This window comes from Periplaneta americana, chromosome 9, assembly GCF_040183065.1.
Source record: "Periplaneta americana isolate PAMFEO1 chromosome 9, P.americana_PAMFEO1_priV1, whole genome shotgun sequence".
NCBI lineage: Eukaryota > Metazoa > Arthropoda > Insecta > Blattodea > Blattidae > Periplaneta > Periplaneta americana.
The window spans coordinates 143,873,578-143,895,098 of NC_091125.1; the positions used below are offsets into that span (position 1 = coordinate 143,873,578).

At 34.9% G+C, this 21,521-nt stretch overlaps 2 protein-coding genes across 4 annotated transcripts in view; one reads left to right on the forward strand and one right to left on the reverse strand.

The window, feature by feature from the left end:
* The window catches only part of dor (vacuolar protein sorting-associated protein 18 dor), a 291,090-nt gene that overhangs the window by 218,922 nt on the left and 50,647 nt on the right, over positions 1-21,521 (forward strand). The window lies entirely within an intron of this gene.
* LOC138706583 (cuticle protein 21-like) lies at positions 8,889-14,448 on the reverse strand. The gene is made up of 3 exons (XM_069836072.1): positions 14,323-14,448; positions 12,369-12,704; positions 8,889-9,473 (listed from the first exon to the last, which is right to left on the reverse strand). The coding sequence occupies exons 1-3, from the start codon at positions 14,332-14,334 to the stop codon at positions 9,039-9,041; spliced, it is 783 nt and encodes a 260-aa protein (XP_069692173.1). The 5' UTR covers positions 14,335-14,448; the 3' UTR covers positions 8,889-9,038.

The window sequence follows — 21,521 nt, forward strand, 5'->3', positions numbered from 1 at the left end:
AAAAAAACTTCGTTAATCGACAACTTTAATCATATTAAATAAATAAATAAATAAATAAATAAATAAATAAATAAATAAATAAATAAATAAATAATAAAAAATAAAGAAAGATAGAAAGGAAGAAAGAAATAAAGAAAGAAAGAAATGAATAAATAAATAAATAAATATTTCCAGAGTCTGACGTTTCATCTAATGAGTCATTTTCATATTGAACATAATAGTAATAATAATAATAATAATAATAATAATAATAATAATAATAATAATTTATTCATTAATTCATTTATTCATTCAATGTCCTGTCCAAGGGCAGTCTTTCACTGCAAATCCACTTTCTACAATCTTTCCTATTTTCTACCTTCCTCTTTGTCTCGTCATATGCTCCATACATGTCAGCCTGGGTAGCGTAGTCGGTATAGCGCTGGCCTTTTGTGCTCGAGGTTGCGGGTTCGATCCTGGCCCAGGTCGATGGCATTTAAGTGTGTTTAAATACGACAGACTTGTGTCAGTAGATTTACTGTCATGTAAAAGAATTCCTGTGGGACAAAATTCCGGCACACTGGCGACGCTGTTATAACCTCTGCAGTTGCGAGCGTCGTTAAATAAACCATAATTTAAATTTTTTATGACCCATATATATGCATCTTAATGTCGTCTATCATCTGATATCTTCTTCTGCTCCGAAATCTTCTCCCGTTCATCATTCCTTCCAGTGCATCCTTCAGTAGGTAGTTTCTTCTCGGCCAGTGACCCAACCAATTCCTTTTCCTCTTTCTGATCAGTTACAATAATAATAATAATAATAATAATAATAATAATAATAATAATAATAATAATAATAATAATAATATCATCATCATCATCCTTGCAGGTATTAGGCCTAGTGGCCTGTTACGGTCCCCGCCCATCTTTTCAGGGGGCGTCCCAAAGATCGTCTTCCATGTGGTATATAGCGGAGAATTTGTCTTGGGAGTCTGGAACGGTCCATTCTATTGACATGGTTAAGCCATTTTGTCTATAGTGTTTGAGATGTTCATAAATACGTGTAATTTTCAATTATTTTGTAATTAGTTCATTCCTTTTGTGGTCAAGCAAGCTGTAGCCGGCAGTCCTCCTTAGAAATCTCATTTCCGCAGTTGTTAGGCGTTGAACATCTGAGTTTCGGACAGTCCAGGTCTCACTACCATACATGAGGACAGGTCTTGCTAGAACTTTATATGCTTTTAGCCTGGTATGTTTTTGGGTGTTCGTGGTTGTGAAAACCTGGTTGATGGTTCTTAAGGCTCCATTAAAATGTTGAATATTTACAGATATATCAGTAAGAGGTAAATATGTCAAATTATAACCTAAATATTTAAATGAGTTTACCTGTTCTAACGTATGGGTTCCAATGCAAATTTTACTCCTAACTGGCTGTTTACCTTGGAACGCCATAATTTTTGTTTTGTTTGAGGAAATTTTCATATTGAAATTTTGTGCTATTATATTCAGGTGATGTATTGAGTATTGCAGCTCGTCTTCATTTGTAGCAAAAATAACCTGATCTTCAGTACAATTTCGGAAGAGCGGGATGTTTCCATGAATTGTTAGTCGCCAATCTGATGATGGAGTTGATGTATATATATTGAATAAAAGTGGTGAGAGGGGGCATCCTTGACGAACTCCACAGTTTATCGGTCTCCATTCGGTATGTCCTGATCCAATAGTAATTTTGATAATATTGTGGTTATATAATTCGTAAATTGTTCTTATAATTGCGTTTGAAACTGAATCATCTGCCAAAATTTGAAAGAGCTTATTTCTCTCAACACAGTCGAAAGCTTTTTCGTAATCAATAAAAGCCAAGTGAGTTTAAATAATAATAATAATAATAATAATAATAATAATAATAATAATAATAATAATAATAATAATAATAATAATAATGTCATTCCGATAATATTGGTGCCGATTTGTTTGTGCAGTAAGAAAAATTTATTTAAAAAGACCCTGTTTGGCTTCACTTAGGCCAGTATTCAGAGAGAAACCATTATAATTTTTATCGCTTTTAAATATCTTCAATTTTAATATAGTGCACAATAACCGAGGACATCGTTAGAACGTTTTAGATAAATTATCTTCTATATGAACAATTTGTAGCAGCTCAATGGAACTATAGAGATATGCGTCTCGACAGCAAGCAGTGGTACAACATTCTCATGGATAATATAGCATTGGACCAGTTTATTGGTACTGGACTTTCACTTGACCTTTAGTGGGCAGTTCTTGAACTTGTTCGTTCACAATACCAAACCAAGGCGGGTCCACCGTCGAAGTTTGAACCAATTAACACCCATGAGGATGACTGGCTATATAGTAACTGGTTTATATTTATCTTATTTTAAAATCTTATGTTTTCACATGAGGAAGTAATTTCTGCAGTTTTTTTTTTTCAAACTTTATTGATATTCAAGAAGACTTATGTAGTTAGTTCTTGCGGAGAACTGTAATTTATTGTTTAGCAAGGAATGACAATAAATTGGATCGCACTGTCTTCTTATCTCTTTCTCTATATTTATACATTGAGGGAGGTGAGGTAAAACATAACCGAGATTTTGTCATGGAATGGGAGAACTGTATTACGAACTTATTCATGTCGTTTTCTTTTTGACAATCGGAAGTTTGTTTCACTTGGGCAATGAATGGCGTAGTTATACCCATATTCTTAACCATTCTTAGTCTTACAGCCTAAAAATATTGATAACAATTTGAAACAAAGCAGTTGAGATAACTAAATATAAAATAAATAACTTACACTTTGTTGGAATATCACTTTATTGTCGCATAGGCCTAATACACAGAGCGGAAGTGATATAACTATGCTGATTGAAGGGGTCAGTAGAATATATTAAAATAAATAATAAAAACCTGTTATGCGTTTTATAATTAAGTACAAGGTGGGCCAGTCAAAAGGAAAGATTTAAAGGCGCAGAAAAAGAGTGAAAAGTTACTATTATATCAATTTAATGAGTAGAAATGACAAGTACATGAATAACTATTAGGTATGCAACAAGGAAAAAAATATTTCTTAAAAGTTACGTCAGCCAGGTGACCTCCATTAAAACGCACACATTCTTAGAGTCTGGCCACGAACTGTTGCATAACCCCTCTCAGCATATTGACAGGTATCTCGTATACGTTGTTATAGGGCTGGAATTGTTGTGGGTGGATTGCCCCCAAGTACCTTCGTTTTGAGGTGTCCCCATAGGAAGAAATCACATACTGTTAAATCAGGTGACCTAGGCGGCCAAGCGATATCCCCTTTTCGAGAAATGACGCGGCCCGGGAACAAAGCATTCCATCGAAATTCTTGCGGTATGGCTTGTTGCTCCGTCCTGTTGAAACAGTGTGTTTTCATTCACTGGAAAATGGGCGAGTAGTGATGTAAAAAAGTTCTGTGTCATTTCAACATATCGCAAATAATTAAGTCACTGCATTTCCGGCCTCATTCTCAAAAAAGAATGGGCCGATTATTCAAGTTAATGAAACCGTGCACCATACCGTTACCTTTTGGGCATGAAGAGGTTTCTCATGACCATTGAAACCAATTAATTGCATTTTTCAGTAACGATGAGCACCATTTAACAAAACATGGTAGAGACAAACAACTTGTTTACTAGGGAACGCGGAGATAGTGACGTCACCGCCTAAGGAACGCGATGTAGGATGAAAACATAATTTGTTTTGTGTAACTTCCTCAGTTTAATCAACAAGGATGATTTATGTTCTCTCTTGAAGGGTATACACCATTTTTAAATAATTTAATACACAGGCACAACTATTACACGAAATGCTCAATAAGTTTTTGTAGCTTTATTTTCTTCAGCTCTAATCAACAACAAAAATCCAGGTTGCCAGGCGACGATAGAAAACAAAAGATGCAAAAACAAATGAATGAGGTGTATAAACAACTGAATGCTCTTTCATATCTATATATATAATTTGAACTGGTAATGGAAATTACGGGAAAACGGCTGGACGAATTTGAATAAAAGAACCCTCTTTTTGAAGCTTGGAGCTCAAAGTTTTTCGAAAAAGTAGTAGTTTTCAGTGAAATGTCAATTTTTAAACATAATTTTCCTATTTTCCAAAATCCATCTGTCGTCAGTTTTGAGAACTAGCTAATAGCATTCACGGCCGACTTGATGTTCCCTTCGCTTTTTTGTAAAGGAGAAGCGAAGCGAGCATCAAATCGGCCGTGTTGCAATTGAGAATAAAACAAAACACATACTACAGTAAACAATATTATACGAAGGCCGTGATCTGCAAGAATGCTGATATATTTAGAGCTCAAATTAAATTGGTTATTAAAAACTTAACTTACTAAAAATAATTTACAGGTTCGATTCTGTGGTGTGTAATTTTCTGAGTACAGCTGTGTATTGGATATTAAAAACTACAAAACTTGAGGTGGTTTGATGACATTATTACCATTAGAAATGAAATATTATTGTAGTTAATGACATGATGTGACTATTTTTCATTAATTATACATATTAATGCTATATTGATGATATGAAAGTGAAACGTTTTGGGGTTATATAAGTAGATGTAGAGAATAACTTAAATTAGATTTTGATTTCTATATTTTACTGTGGCGGCTATATAGTATATAGAGTATATGTTACTGAAAGTTATAAAACTTACGTAAGATAATAATATTATTAAAAATCAAATATTTTTATAGTTATTAATCAAGTGGGGTTGGGTGTTTTTCATATATTTAATGGCGGTGTGGTGTAGATATTTATATGCGTGGTTCTCTTCAGTATTGGCTCGAGAGAGAGTATCTTTCATTGTTATGGAAGCAAATAACTTTCCGAATGTCTGGTATTCTTCATTGAAAATAAATCTGAAAAATGTTTATTTGAGCGTCTAATGAACTTAGTTTGCAGCATTTGCTGCACAAGCCACTAGTTTAAGTATAAAAATATAGGGGTGCCATTTGAAATTTCAAAGTGGGTGAGGCTGGGGGTGGGGGTTGAAATCTAAAATGCAATTAAGCTTGGTTTCAGACTTCCCCCTCAATATTTAAATTGACGTGTTTTTTGTTTAAATTGAATTCAGTTTAAGTAATCAGTTATTTAGACTGGAAAATTTTGAAATGAAAGCCCCGTATGTTAATATATTCCTTTTCCAAGCATTTTCTGGTTACTTCCTATTCTTCTGTTTTAACTGAATTACTATCTAGCCTTCTCTATCTGTCCTCTTCTATTCCCTCTCATACTTAGACTATCTGCTTTCAATCTCGCTTTTCTATTTAATATTGCATATTCTTTTTCTTAATAATTTGCATGATTTATTTATTTTATTTTTTCATTCTATATTTTCAAATATCTACTCTTCATCGTTCTTTTCTATGTATTTTCTCCTAAATTGTTCGTCTACATTTCCATTTTCTCTATTTAATTACATACTTATCTCTTTCTCCTCGCTTCAGCCTTAACATAACATGGAGAGAGAGCAGACTGCAATTCCACAGGTCCACATATAGGCAATTCCGAGAAACAGTTGCCAGCTGTCACGTCATAGCAACTGCACTGAACATTCGGGTGATGATTAATCTGAAATGGAGCTTTTGTCGGAAATTGTATGATGAAAACTTAATTTTATGTGTTTTATGTGGATATTTGAAAATATGTATTTACATAAAAATTGAAAATATGTGTTTTTATGTGAATTAAAATAAAATACATTGCTCAAGTAACCTTGTTCAAAACTTAAAACACAATTACGAATTTCTATTAAAGTGCAAATAAAATATTTATTTACCTAAGAATTCTAGCCCTAGTTATTATTGACGATGTTTGCTCTCTAGCTATAATTCCGAATGAAACAACAATGGCATTGCAATTACCTTTCTCTAATTTCAATATCTTCTCTCTGACTTTACCTTTAGATTTATTTGTTAGTGTTTCACATATTCTTTATCAGGGAGTTTTGTTTTTACTATAAATTATATGTCACAGCCGAAATTATTATTCATTTGTTACCTTTTTTTGTTTGGTCATTTTACGACGTTTATTATTATTATTATTATTATTATTATTATTATTATTATTATTATTATTAATTTATATTACATTATTTTTATTTGGTCATTTTACTACATTTTATCTACTGCTATGGTTAGTCTATCTAGCGTCTGAATGAGGTGAAAGTGATAATGCCAGCGAAATGAGTCCAGGGTCCAGCGCTGATAGTTAACCAGCATTTTCGCTTAATGGGTTGAGGGAAAACCCAGGAAAAAACCTGAACCAGTAACTTGTCCCAACCAGGATTTGAAGCCGGGCCCGCTCATTTCACGGTCAGATATGCAAACCGTTACTCCACATCAATGGACACTCCAATATTCTGTTATTTTAATTCTTACGTTTCATATAATCCATCTTGTACTTCCAAATTTTCATATGATAATATGTTTAAATTAGGTATGCTATAATATAGAGAGGAAATTGTTATTATAATTTTTTAAAAATAAAATTTCTTTTCAAGACGAAAAGTTACATTTGTTCAGATCAATTTTTTGCACATTTAAACGACAAACCTAAAATTCTTTCAATCGTGTATTATCATAATACACTGCTCTCGTAAGCTGGTTGAGTATATTGGAAATTAAATCAATGTCTTTCCCAAAACACGCTATGAAATGTTTCATATAAAACAATTTTATTTAGGAAGGAAGAAAAAATACCAAAATTATATTAAATATATATATTTTTTTCAATATATCAGTAACGCTCTGAAATTAATGACATTACTTATGGCTCACCTTTTATATAAAATTAAAATGACAACGCATTCCATAGCTTTTTGTTTGAAAACGTTCCTTGCGGTTAGTGATTCTTCCGGTTAATTTCAGTGCGCACTGTACATATTGGAACTATATTTTTCAGCAAATGGTTTCTAAGCTTTTCAAAGGAGGGCGAGGGATAGAAGATAGGTTGAGGTAATGGTAAGAGGAATAATCTCGTCTTTCTGTATTCCTTCTCTGGACTATAATGAATCAGGTTATTGTGTCATGAATGATTATGTTTTTACTCTGTTATGTCCTGTAAATTTCCTTCCGTCGTTTCAATCTAAGTAATTATGCATATTTATAAGCTTTTGTATCCGAATACCAAATAGGTTATCTCAAGGGTAACGTGTCTAACTTGTTCCCCGTAATCTATCACGTCAATAGGTGTGCGTGTACGTACACACACGAACTTCAATGCAAAATAACTGTACTTCAAATACGGTATGATTAACTAATCTGTTACAGTTTATTGGAAAGTTTATCTGTCGTATAAATTAATTCATCCATTCGTACTTCCGTCCCTGAGTAATAGGTTTTTTTTATCTAGCGAGATTTGTAGTGATAAAACTAGTCTGATGGAGATTTCTTGATTTCTTCGCTGTTCTATTTCATTATCGCATTATGAGTGTTCCATTGTCATCGCCATATCCGCTGTGGTCTGAAAGGAGCGTAAATGCCAACTACCAACCTTCGATATATTTTATGATCTCCTTAGTTTTGTTATAATACTAGAATGATCTGTGTTACGATGCAGAGAAGGTAAATGTTTTACTGTGTATTTTTGCAACATACGTTATGCACTGTTTTATTAGGCAAAGGACATAAGCATTATTTTGAATATAGTGCGTAAAGATTTTTTTTTTTTTTTTGAGATACATTTTTGTTAGTTTTATGGATCTTGCTGATTAGTTTCTGCTTGTTAATCTATTATTCTGTTTTTTTACTTCGTAACTGTAAAATATGATGATATTTTAGTATTTTTTCGATGCACACTTTCAGAGTAGTCATAATTATAAATGAAGGGTTCAGAGCCATAATGGGCCAAGCGCCATATATTAAAAACGGAAAAAATAAAACAATAGTGAATACCATAATTTAATGGAACATATAGCAAGTAATATAAAGTGTGCACATTAAAACTAAATGATATGTCAATCTTCAATAAATTATGGTGTTCACTTAGCTTTATCTCTTGCTTTCTCGGCTTTTAATAAATGGCGCTTGGCCCACTATGACTCTGAACCCTTCAAATGTTTGTAACTTTATTAAAATGAGCATATAATCTTAGATTACTAATTTTTTAATGTTTAGAATACTACTAAAATTTGTAGTTTGAACTGAGATTCAGAGGTTTTTCGTGGATCTACCTAGGAAATCCACAAAAAATAGTCCATGAATACTGTAAGTAAAATATAAATCAGTTCGAAGGGGGTTGATTTACAAATATATATTGCAGTTTTTTTTTATTAATATTGCAATTCTAAATTTATGCTTGATAGCTTTTTCTGTTAACTTTACCTCTATTAGGGATGTGATAACATCTAGACCTTCTACAGTTGAAAATTAAAAGCATTGTTGTTGTCAGATCAAAATATAAATGGGAAGTATGAAAGTTAGAGATGAGATAGAGGAATACTGCAGATCAGAATGTATTTTTTTTCTGTGTGTGTGGGAAGGGGGAGAAAACTGAAGGATTAGGGAAGAACGGAAATAGTTTTAGAAAAGACCAGAACCCACATCATATTATTGTGTCGTTTTTTGAAAGTAGTGAAGCGAAGACGAGGGAAAACGTCTTTGTTAAGTTCGTGCTTAATATAGTCAAAAGATTGTCTATGTACACATTAAGAAACATAAGATTGCCTTACTTTCTGTACCCTATCGTGAGCAGGTTGTAATATTCAGCCGTCCTTTAACTCTGGCAAAATTTATGGGTGGCTGATAGACTCAGAAACCGTTGAAATTATGCTGAAATGAAAGTCTCACATTCGTTCGGGATTGAGGTGTGGTCTCTCGAAGGAAAGGAATGTTATTAAAATAATTAAATGAGTAGTTAATTTTTTATATATTTATTATTCTTAAATAAAGTTTAGACACTTTTTTTGCACACAAAACACTCATCATCCACACACCAATCACATGTAAGTTCAGTCATAGCCAGTATTCAACGTCTGAAGGGCCATTGTTTGAGTTGAGGTATCATTTAGTCGACGCGGTAAGACACAGCGTGTCCAGGGTTGTTGACGATGTTGGTCAGGATGCCGGGGCGGACAGCGGGGCCAGCATAGGCAACGGGAGCATAGGGAGCGGCAAAGTGGGCATAAGGAGCGGCAACGTGGGCATAGGGAGCGGCATAGGCTACAGGGGCAGCAATGGGGTGAGCGAGAGGAGCGGTGGCGGCGGGGGTGTGTCCAATGATCTGGCGCCTCACACGGTGGATGACGGCACCATGGGCGGCGAAGTGGGCGGCCTTAGCGGCAACGACTTCGGGGGTGTCGACGACGGGGGCAGAGGGTCCGACGGGGAGGGCGTTGCTGGCCACGCGGTAGCCAAGACCATCGGCAACGTAGTCAGTCTTGAAGACATGGCCTTCGGGACTCAGGTAGCTGAAGCTGCCAACCTTGTTGCCGGCGGCATCCTGCAAAGGATACGATGAATTAGTACATCAGTGACAGTGAAAATTAAAGGGGAAATGGGAGGAGAAACACGTAAAGATATGCGATAGCGCGTCCTTGCAAGGGAATTTGGGCTGTGAGAAAGAATTTATGTGAGCTCCAAGCCTTTTGACTACTTGTCCCATTCCGATTTTCGCCGTTCCGTTTGAAGGAATATAGGACATTTTGAAATGGAAAGCCCGAAAATGATCGTAATCTGTTAACCGACATATAAGGAGAGGAATGGTATTAGCACGACTGAATAGAGTAGAGCAGTATCGTCGAATATGTTAAAATTCGCTGTTCAATAAGTATATTTCGACTAGAGATGAGCAAAACTAAATGCCGCCTCGCTCGCTGTGTTCGTTGCATTTGTCTTTAGAGTCTCATCTCGTCATTCTCGAAATAGCGTTTGGTCGGCGTGGAAAGATTTCGTAACTTTGAATAACATACATAATTGAAATAAATAACATTATAAATGTTTAAATGGGACAAAAAGACAAAACAGAACAGTATCTTAGTTATAAAATGTTCTGGTTCTATTACATGATATTGCCTATGGTTATATAAATAGAAAAAAAAAACAATTCTCAAATAAATTTGCATTTCTAAGAAACATAAAACATAACGTTAATATCTTTTTACTTGAGATTGCAGTCTTGATCTCAAACATATGAAAAGAAAATTATTAGCCTTTTAATAAGAGCCTAGTAATTAAATAAAGACAGGGGAACGAATTATTATACAGTGAAAGATAGAGATGATGTTTCAAATAAGCTACTTGATTGTTTATACATATATATAACAGTTGCCAAAGTAGATAAAAGTTCAATCAGGTATAAAGAACTGCGTCGATTCAAGGCTGCTTGACGTTCGGGACTTCGGGAATGATCAATCTCGGCGTCTCGAAACACTCACAAGCAGTCTTTACGTGAACGACGCGACGTTTACAACATTGTCGTGCGGGTTTTCGGCTTTGCGGGCGCTGTTAGTCTTGCTTTCTCGATCGTTGTTCATCTCTAATTTCGACACCTAACATTTAGGGTATTGAAGCATTCTGAAGAAACAATACAGGAATGCGGATTGGATCTGATTTTTAATCGTCTGTGAAGCAGACAGATGAATTAATCATGTCTTCACACAGATATAAATATATTAAAATAAATATTCATAGAATTGCATGTAATGGCGAAATTGGAAAGAATTTTTGTCAGATTATCAAGATGTCATTAAGTAAATACTACTCATTTCAAGAAAGTTCACCCGTAGAAGAGGGAATGCTGCTATTTTATTAATTAATTGAGAGTATATTCCCTTCAAGTTCACTATCAGTATTACTTTGTTTTTGCTGTTATATAATTATCAGCTTGAAATATTCTGTATAGGGTAAAGGTTGGTAATATTGTGACAGTTCTCTTTCAGAATTTATTACAATTTTACTGAGCGAGAGAAGGACCGGTTTTGTGCAGAAACTTGTCCACGAACATTCCCTTAATACGTTGACGCAAAAAATCGATCTTCCTCTCGCTCAGTAAAATTGTAATAAATTCTCAAAAAGAACTATCACAATATTACTCATATCACAATATTACCAACCTTTACCCTATGTAGACCTAATGTTACAAGCACGTAACATGAGAATTGAAGTCGCAACTTCTAATACAGAAGAAATTTATTAAACTATTTTCTATAAAAGGAAATTATGTAACATGTGAAAAGTTGTTAGTTTATAGGCTTTCAGAAGTAGACTTCTAAGTACTCCACCGTACCTTGGAACTTAAGATCTTCAACTTTTCGGACTTTGCATTATCAGGAAAATAGGTAACGACTTGAAGAGTCGCCTACTTTGTTGGGCTCTTTGTTTGTATTAGCCAATCGTATAAAAAATGTAGTGTTCATTAAGTTACAAGTAATTTAAAGAAAGTTAACTACTGGCATTTAAAACTTCAAAGGAAAGTTAATGTCCGTTTTGAGAAGGATGATCAACAAGCCAATAACGTTAACGATGAAAAGAAGTCTATTTACAACCCATGTATTCCTCACTTCAGTGAGAGATACAAAATGAATATTAATACATGGGAATTGAAAGGACTTCTTTTTGGCGCTAGGGGAAATTCATTTAAGTTAACCAAAACCATTCTCCTTTCTTTTAAATTTTCTAATGAGGACATTAACAAAATTTGTCTAATGGTATTGAGAGATTCATTATCCATTTTACACAATCACTTGTATAATACTAAGTATTTTTTTTTTCACTTCATTGCATTACTCTTCAATGTATTTTCATCTCATGTTTCTCCGAAATCAAATTGTACTTTATTTTTAAATTTATCATTGTTCCGTATTCTCTCCGCAATCATATTGTATTTTTAATTTAACCTCTGCTTTGTATTCTGGATCCTAGTGGTCAGCCATAGATTTCGGCCAGATGTCCCAAATTGTGGAATAAAAAAAATGCATTGTCATCAGAAGCGAGACAAAAACAAACCAAAGTCAAGTTTTTTGAAAGAACAATATGAATATGAAAAATACTGTGATTATTCATTTCCGTAATTAATTTTTATTCCAAAGATTGTAGAATTTAATTTAATTGTGGTGATAATATGATGGGAGATATTTAGATAAATAGAACATTTATAAAGATCCGGTGCTCATCTTCCCGTCGAATTGAATACCGGTTTCCCCTAGGGTAAAAGGTGATCGGAGCGTGGTGCCGACCACACTACCGACGACACCACTTCATTTTAGTAAGTAATCGAGGTCAAGAAAGATTGGAGCTCTATTTCCATGCCCCTCCAAGCGCCTTCATGGCATATAGGGGATACCTTTACCTTTGCTAGAAGAGCAAGAGATGTTTAGACCTGTTAAAGTGAACTTGCCTGGATAGCATTGTGGGTCTGGAAGGGCTCAGCATGACCATAGCTGGCTTGTCCCAGCTCATCCTGGGCATGGTACTGAGTGTGGACAGACACTGGGGCGGGGGCGGCAACGACAGCATGAGCAGCAACAGCAGGAGCAGCGTAAGCCACGGGGGCGGCTACTGCGGGAGCAGCAACATGTGCAGCATAAGCCACGGGGGCGGCTACTGCGGGGGCAGCATAACCCGCATATCCTGCATAACCCAGATGGGCAGCTACTGCGGGGGCAGAGTAGACTGAAGGTGCAAAGACACCGGGTTTGGCGAATGTGCAGGCCAAGACGGCACTGAGAACGACCTGGAAAAAAGAATTAGGTTCAGCTGCACTCCCCTGCCTCTTAATGCAATTAAGAAGAATAAAAATTTACAATAATTAAATTAATATTAATTAATGCTACAAGGAAACATGGTGAATGTTAAAAATCTTACTTCCTAAAAGTACCAAATGAGAAATTAAAACACACAAAAATTAAAAGTACCCTATTCAAGTTAAGAAATAGAGTAATAATTAAAATGATTGAAAGCAAACATATATTACCTTCCTTCTTCACTTTGGGTTACTTTATGTCCGACTTAATATTATTCTACAGTTTGTTGTTTTAAATCCATTAAATTATTTAGTATTTTAGTATTTAGTATTTATTTATTTAACCCTTTCTAACCCAAATTAAATTTACAAGCAATCCATGTTGAAACAAATAGCTGTATTAGGACCAATTCAGTGACCAAGTTACGGGAGTGGCAACATTTGAAACAAAACTATATTGATGAAAATGTATTGAAATAGAAGTTATCCAGCAAAATTTACCTTCATATGTAACACACAAGTATATAAATGCTATAAAGTTAATTATTGCCATATGGTATCTATAGGTAAGAAAAGGTTAACCTGGTAGAGATAAGGCCGTCAGGCCTTCTCTGCCCCTCTACCAGGGGATTACAACTATAATATGAGCAATAAAATTACATTTAATATTAAATTTACAATTACAATAAAAATTAAAGTACAAGATTACCTGATTAATGAAAGCTAGACATTTTATCATAGAAGTTAAGGACAAAGAATATTTTTGTATTTACTGAATTACAAATTAAACCTACAATAACAAAATTCTATAGTGATGAAATTACCAGATATTGGAATATTTTGTGATAGATTAAGAGAACTATTTACAAGAAACCATGTCTGAACGAGTCTCAATTACTGACCAAGTGCCTAGTAAGTTTGCGTTTGAATTCAATTTTATTTCGACAGTCCCTGATGCTAGCAGGTAACGAATTCCAGAGTCTATAGTGGAATTGAAACAACAATCGACATACAACATTTTGAAGACGCCAAAGGTTTCCATGGCAACATCCCTTCCCTTCTATCAATCTATAGATCATAGGTGAAGAGAAGTGTCTTAACGGCCAGAAAGAGGGGAAGGGATGTTGCCATGGAAACCCTTCGCAACTCCAAATGTTACAAGTTGTTCGTTGTTTTAATTGTACTTTACTCTGTATATGCATCAAGATATAAATTTAAATGAATATTTATTACATGAAACAGAGTTCAGAAATAATTAGAAATTGGTTTAATACATTAATTATTTTAATATGATTGCAGTAAAGAGCTACGTAATCACAAATTAAGTTTTCCGATTCTTTTGAAAGTATTACACTTTAATGCATTGTCAAATTGTAATATGTATTATTCAGTGATGAGTATTAATATTCATAACTTGAAAATTAAAGTAATAATTTAGAAACACAAATGACAATAATTTAAATTTGTAAAATATTCCTAAAATTAAATACTTAATCTCTTGAACATTATTCGTACGACTTCAATTTTGTTGAAATCAAGAAGTCAACAGAGTTGAGAGACAATAGTAATCCTTGACATCCACATTGTGTCTGCTGGTACTACGACTTACCAGGAACTTCATGATGCTGATGGTTGTTGTGGACTTTGAGTGTAAAGTGTCTCTTGGTGGGTTAGTGCTACATTTATATACGGGGTTGGGTTGGGCACCGCGTGGTCCCCCCCGATGAAGGCCCACACCCAGTTCTCAAGGTCACTGTCAGGAACCTTGGCTGAGAGCAAAACCGTCTTGGTGTAGGAGTGGCACTAAGCCATATCCTCCCTCCTACGTTACTTTATTCTGAACAATGCTTATGTTTATAATAGACAAGAGAAGTTCATGGTTTTATTCAATACCCTTTATGGGCGAATGAAGAATACGCTGATAATGGGTACCTTTCTTCTAAATAGCATACTTGGCTGCTTCCATTGTCTATCCTTCCGTCTACTGTCTAATCTACGTCTATACGTCCTCTGTCCGTCGGTCCGTCTATCTGTCTGTTTGTCCATAGATTCATCCGCCTGTCCGTCCGTCTGTATCTGTCTGTATCTAAAGTCAGTCTGCCTGTCCATCGAGCCATCCATGTATCCATCCATTTGTTTGTCTTTCTGTCGCTACCTAACTACCCGTCCATCCATCTATCCATCCATCCATCCGTCTTTCTTCCTGTACCTACCTACTCATCAATTCATCTTTCTTTCTTTCTTTCTTTCTTTCTTTCTTTCTTTCTTTCTTTCTTTCTTTCTTTCTTTCCCTACCTACCTACTTCTCTTACCCATTCATTCATTCATTCATTCATTCATTCATTCATTCATTCGTTCATATATCGTCGTTGTTCCTGCAATAACTCCTATGTGACATATTTATCGATTTTCAGATTTTTGCTCTATTAAATAATTTAAATAGTGATACAGCAAATAATGAAATCTCCTATATGTAATTATATTTCTTTCTTTCGAAAATGCAAGAATTCACAATCTCCTATGTACGGCTGCCATACGATGAATAAATGTGTTTTTCCTCCTACTGAAAAATTTTATATTTTGCACATAGTAGTTACTGCAGGAATAACGACGGTATGTATGTATGTATGTATGTATGTATGTATGTATGTATGTATGTATGTATGTATGTATGTATGTATGTATGTATGTATGTTATCAAAATTATATAGACTACAATTTTATATCATTCGTTAATGATGGTCCTGTTACGTTTCTGTTTTCCAGGAGACCATTCTTAATTACATTTTACTATTAATAACTATTACTATATACTCCATACTACGTACAATCATTCTAGGCCTAGTTGTTTCTTAACAAAAAACTCTTTTCCTTTAATTACTATATATATGGAGACACACACATACTTTATGATATTTCTACATTTAGTTTTAATAATGGCTCCTCAATAAAATTTTTCTCGTTATTTCATTTTCTGGGGAAGATAGTAGAATGTGTAATGTGTCTTCTTTTTGATTACATAAAGGACATATATATATATATATATATATATATATATATATATACGTCTCTTTTATTTTTTAACCTCCAGATTCCCCGTCTTCACCACGCTAGTTCCATCCTTCCTTCGCTGTTGTTACTTTTGTGCATTCTTTCTGTCCCCATATGATTTTCATTTCTATGTAATATATTAGTGATAATTTAAACTATATAAATTGCTAGACATTTCCTGTCTATAATTTCAAGGAAAAATTCTCACGGAGCCGAGTATCGATCCCGGGACCCTTCGCTTAGTGCACGAATGCTCTCTCGACTGAGCTACCCCAGGAACTATACACGGCACCGTCACAAATTTTTCTTTTTAATCCACACAACTCAAATGGGCTGACAAGAGGCCAGAACCCAACATTGAGTAAACACAAATTCCGTGCGACTTAAATTGTGGCTTCTTGTTAACTTACCTCCCTGGGGTAGCTCAGTTGGGAGAGTATTCGTGCTATAAGCGATGGGTCCCGGGATCGATACCCGGCCCCGGAACAATTTTTCCTTGAAATTATTCAAACCTGCTTTACAGGGAGCTACTCCCTGAAAGCCAGATTTGCATAATTTCCTGTGTATGTCATTACTCCTCTCCATTATAATTGTACCTTTAAAATTTATATTAATTGCCCCAATTGCCATAAACAGTTTAGTCCTAAACTGCTTACGTTATTTTCTAATTCTTTTATCTGATCTTTTCCAATTCACTGCGGGCTAAAGCAGGGAGATGCACTATCACATTTACTTTTAAACTTCGCTCTAGAATATGCCATTAGGAAAGTTCAGGATAACAGGGAGGGTTTGGAATTGAACGGGTTACATCAGCTTCTTGTCTATGCGGATGACGTGAACATGTTAGGAGAAAATCCACAAACGCGGAAATTCTACTTGAAGCAAGTAAAGAGATAGGGTTGGAGGTAAATCTCGAAAAGACTAAGTATATGATTATGTCTCGTGATCAGAATATTGTACGAAATGGAACTATAAAAGTTGGAGATTTATACTTCGAAGAGGTGGAAAAATTCAAATATCTTGGAGCAACAGTAACAAATATAAATGACACTCGGGAGGAAATTAAACGCAGAATAAATATGGGAAATGTCTGTTATTATACGGTTGAGAAGCTTTTGTCATCTAGTCTGCTCTCAAAAAATCTAAAAGTTAGAATTTATAAAACAGTTATATTACCGGTTGTTCTTTATGGCTGTGAAACTTGGACTCTCACGTTGAGAGAGGAACAGAGATTAAGGGTTTTTGAGAATAAGGTTCTTAGGAAAATATTTGGGGCCAAGCGGGATGAAGTTACAGGAGAATGGAGAAAGTTACACAACGCCACGCATTGTATTCTTCACCTGACATAATTAGGAACATTAAATCCAGACGTTTGAGATGGGCAGGGCATGTAGCACGTATGGGCGAATCCAGAAATGCATATATATAAGTTGGGAGGCCAGAGGGGAAAAGACCTTTGGGGAGGCCGAGACGTAGATGGGAAGATAATATTAAAATGGATTTGAGGGAGGTGGGATATGATGATAGAGACTGGATTAGTCTTGCTCAGGATAGGGACCAATGGCGGGCTTATGTGAGGGCGGCAATGAACCTCCGGGTTCCTTAAAAGCCAGTAAGTAAGTAAGTTTATCGAGTTAGACCTAGTTTTCGTCGTTTTTAGGAATCTTAAATATCTTAAATACATTTTCTTCTTTCTCTACAATGTAACCCAAAAATTTAATTTTCCTAATTGATATTGTTCCTCTACTACCCTTCATCCCCATTTCCAATCTGGCTGCTATATTTGAGGGATTCTCCATTTATTCATCCATTAATTCATCTATTCATCCGTCTACTCATTCATCCGTTCGTCCATTCATCCATCCATTCAATTGTTCATTCATTCACACTTTCATCCGTATGTTCATCCGTTTATTGATTGATTCATTCAACTGCCCATTCATTCACACATTCATCTGCCTCTTCATCCGTCCTTTGATTGATTCATTCATCAGTCCATTCGTCCATTAATCCGTTTATTCATTCATCCATTTTCCAGCCATTCATTCATTCATCCTTTATCGATCCATTCATTCATCCAACCATCCAACTACCTATTGGTTCATCTATCCTTTTATCTGCCTTTTTCTTCATAATATTTCTTCTTTGTTTCTTTTCTTCTTTTTCATCTTATTCTATCGTTTCACAATCAGATCTCTCCTTCTTCTTGTCCTTTCTCTCTTCTATATTTCTTCTCTTCTCTCTTTACTCCTTTTTTCCGTCTTCCTTATTTTTCTCGTCATGCCTGTTATATTTTTTCTCTTCTCATTTTTTCTCTCCTCATTTTCTCTCTGATTATTTTCTTCCCTTTTATCTTCTTATTTCATACCCTTCTTTTTATCTTCTATTTTCTCTTTTTTGTCCTTTCCTTTTCCTTTCTCTTCTTTATTATATTTGTTCTCTTTTACATTATTTTTTTCTTTTCTTCTCCGATATCCTCTGTTTTCCTCTTCTTTCTATATTTCTGTATTCCTTCTTTAACTAGTTACTTGTTTCCTTTCCTCTTCTTTGTACTTTAATTTTTCCTCCCTTCTTCTGTCTCTTTCCTTTTTAATTTTTGTTCCCTTCTCTCGTATTTACTTTATCTTAAGTTCTTTGTCGTTTTTCCTCTTCTTTCTCTTCCTGTTTATCTTCATGTCGCTCATTATTTTTCTTTGATACGTGATGCTGTCTTCAAGATGAGTAACGGACTGCTCTTCTAATACTATTTTCTACAGGGAGCGAATTTTTATGTAATTTAAGTATGTTTTTTTTCTGCACGTGATAAAACACAATTAACAAAGTTAAAAATTCCGAATGTGAAGTTCCAAGCGTAAAAACCGAATTTTATTTCTCATAAAAATACGTATTTTCACAAAAAAAAAAAAAAAAAAAAAAAAGTAACGGCTAGCACGTCTGGCCGCGAAACCAGGTGGCCCGGGTTCGATTCCCGGTCGGGGCAAGTTACCTGGTTGAGGTTTTTTCCGGGGTTTTCCCTCAGCCCAATATGAGCAAATGCTGGGTAACTTTCGGTGCTGGACCCCGGACTCATTTCACCGGCATTATCACCTTCATCTCATTCAGACGCTAAATAACCTAAGCTGTTGATAAAGCGTCGTAAAATAACCTAGTAAAAAAAATTCACAAAAAAATGTAAATACATAGGCCTATTTCCTGGAAATATATTATAAACGCATAAATCATTTCGAATGTGAAGTTCCAAGCGTAAAAGCCGAATTTCATTTCATATAAAATCATATATTCGCATAAAAATTATGTAAATACATATTTTCAGGAAATCTATTATAAACATATATAAATCATGGATTTTTTTCATTGAATTAACTGTTTAGAAGAAATTTTAAATATCGTAAAACTAAATTAATTGTATCAATTAGGTGTACGTTAGCTCTTTAAGAGTTTCTACGCGCGATCCTTTTTTTTTTTTTTTATCTTTGACTGTACTTCCGTAATAATAATGCCATAAGTTCTGAGAAGTGAGAAGAACTGCTAGGCAGCATATCATCAATGTTATTGGGGAGGGTAAATTCACATGAACGAGAGGTTTTACAGCGTATAATTTCTAGGAATGCTTATTGTTGCTGGCTTCGTTTGAAATACACAACGATACACATGCCTGTCGCCCGTTCCCAAATGTGACGTAATACCCCAGCAAATAACTCAATAACATCTTGTGATGATTCCTCGTCATCGGGTCACACAGAACGTGCGTTGTGTGTGTGTTCCATGACAGAAGAGCGGAATTTTCTATAATCTTTTCGCTGTAAGAAAAATCCTAATGTAAACAATAGCACGTGACTAAAGTGAGACTTCATTGGCCGCTGTTTGGCGCCATATATTCTCAGTACGTGTTCCCGCATACTGCTGTACATTCTGTTCCATGTTAAACATTTCCCGTTACTCGTCAAGTAGGCCTAACCTCACTACTATGCATTCGTTTGCTTAGGAAACATTTACTTTATAATTACTGCAATTAAATTATTTTTAAGTCTTATGTCTTCACAATGGACAGTTGAGGATGCAGAAGCCATAGTTCAGTACCACGTGCTTACGTGAACAACTGCGAGCTCAAGTGACGCCAGCTTGTTACAAGAACAAACTATCTCGGTATTACTGTTGGTATTCATCCGCGTTCATAATACATAACAAAATATAAAAGTAGCCTTTATTTTACATAGCGTTTTACACATGAGTGAAGTTAAATGTTTCATCGTATTAACAACTAGAATTCAATTTTTTATTTCCAAATAATACAAGATTATGGTTTCCAAATACGAACTATATTTTCCTGCGTCATGTGAGTGTTTCGACTGGGAGCCAATCACGGGATGACATCAACGTGCTTATGTTTACATTAGGATTTTTCTTACAGCGAAAACAGTATAGTAGGCTATACCACATACTTTTTTAAAGACATGTAAGTTCAGTTAATACTCGTCTAACATTACTGCGCTGTTGCCAAACTGCTAGGGGGAGGGAGAGGAAGACAAAGAGACTTCATTACGCGTTGAATATACAATTAATGCTTATCCACATCGCACTCCTGTCATAAGGCCAATCGCCCTATACAAGCTCCGTCTGTCCCCTCCTCATATGTCTTCTAAAAGCGTATGAACTATAGTAAACATTTTACTGGCCTTACTAATCTCACACTCATTGTTAGACGTCACTATAAAAAGCATTTTTTCGGCATTGTTAGTAGTTAGAAAAATTTACAATAAGATGCTTGTCAATACCCTTTTAAAATGCCAAAATACATGTTTGATTAGAAAGCAATAACAACTCCATAGTTGTGTTAATATGTTAGCTTTTTATGGTGTAGGCTATATGAAGGTTGGTGTCCCTGGAAGATTGCTTTTTGATGAGGAACAGGAAAGGAGGTTGTGGAAAAATGTTGTTAGTAGAAAATGGTTCTATTAGATATTGGATTCCATTGTGAACACAGAGAAATATCGTGTTTGTTAACATTCTTGGAAACTTACCAAATACTAATACATCTTAGAGTGCTGTTCAACTCACGCTTTAAACCAGGGACAATAATTGCGTCAGCTACTAACATGTATATACTGTAGTAACTACTTCCTTGTCGATTGTTTGTGTAAAAAACAAGACGGAAGTTGACAGTGTGTACGTATACCTCAATTTCAATTCATAGAACTTAATAGTGGAGTGCCGAACTGAAATCTTTTGATGTAAGTAGGGTAACCATACGTTCCGATTAATCGGGATTAACCCGTTTTTGAGCCTTCAAAAACCTGTTCCGACTCTTTTTTTTAAGTAGGCTACAGTACAGAACGTAGAACTTTACACTCTTTGTCTTTACACTTTCGAATTCTGCACACTTCAACACCAAATTACCTTTCGTCTCGTTTCTCTTATCTATACTCTAACCACGACGTAAATACCAGATCACTTATCTGTGGCACGCTAAGTATACCTCTTCATAGAACATCTTGTTATTCATCATCTTTTACAATATCCACCTCGCGTCAATGGAATTCCTTGTCACAAAGTATTAGGGGCTGCAAGACAATAAACACCTTTAAGAACAGCTTAAAAGATAACCTTATTAGCATTTCACTCCAATCATACTGATTTAAACTATCACTGACTACATTGTTACTTTTTTCTTTAGACATCATCCTGATTGTGCTGTATTTTAATTGTCTCGTAATAATCTCTTTCTATTATCTAATATTATTTGAAATATATTAACAT

Coding starts and splice junctions, on each gene's coding strand:
- LOC138706583 (XM_069836072.1), bottom strand. Junction 9,474..12,368: donor AGACCCACAATGCTATCCAG/GCAAGTTCACTT, acceptor TATCCTTTGCAG/GATGCCGCCGGCAACAAGGT.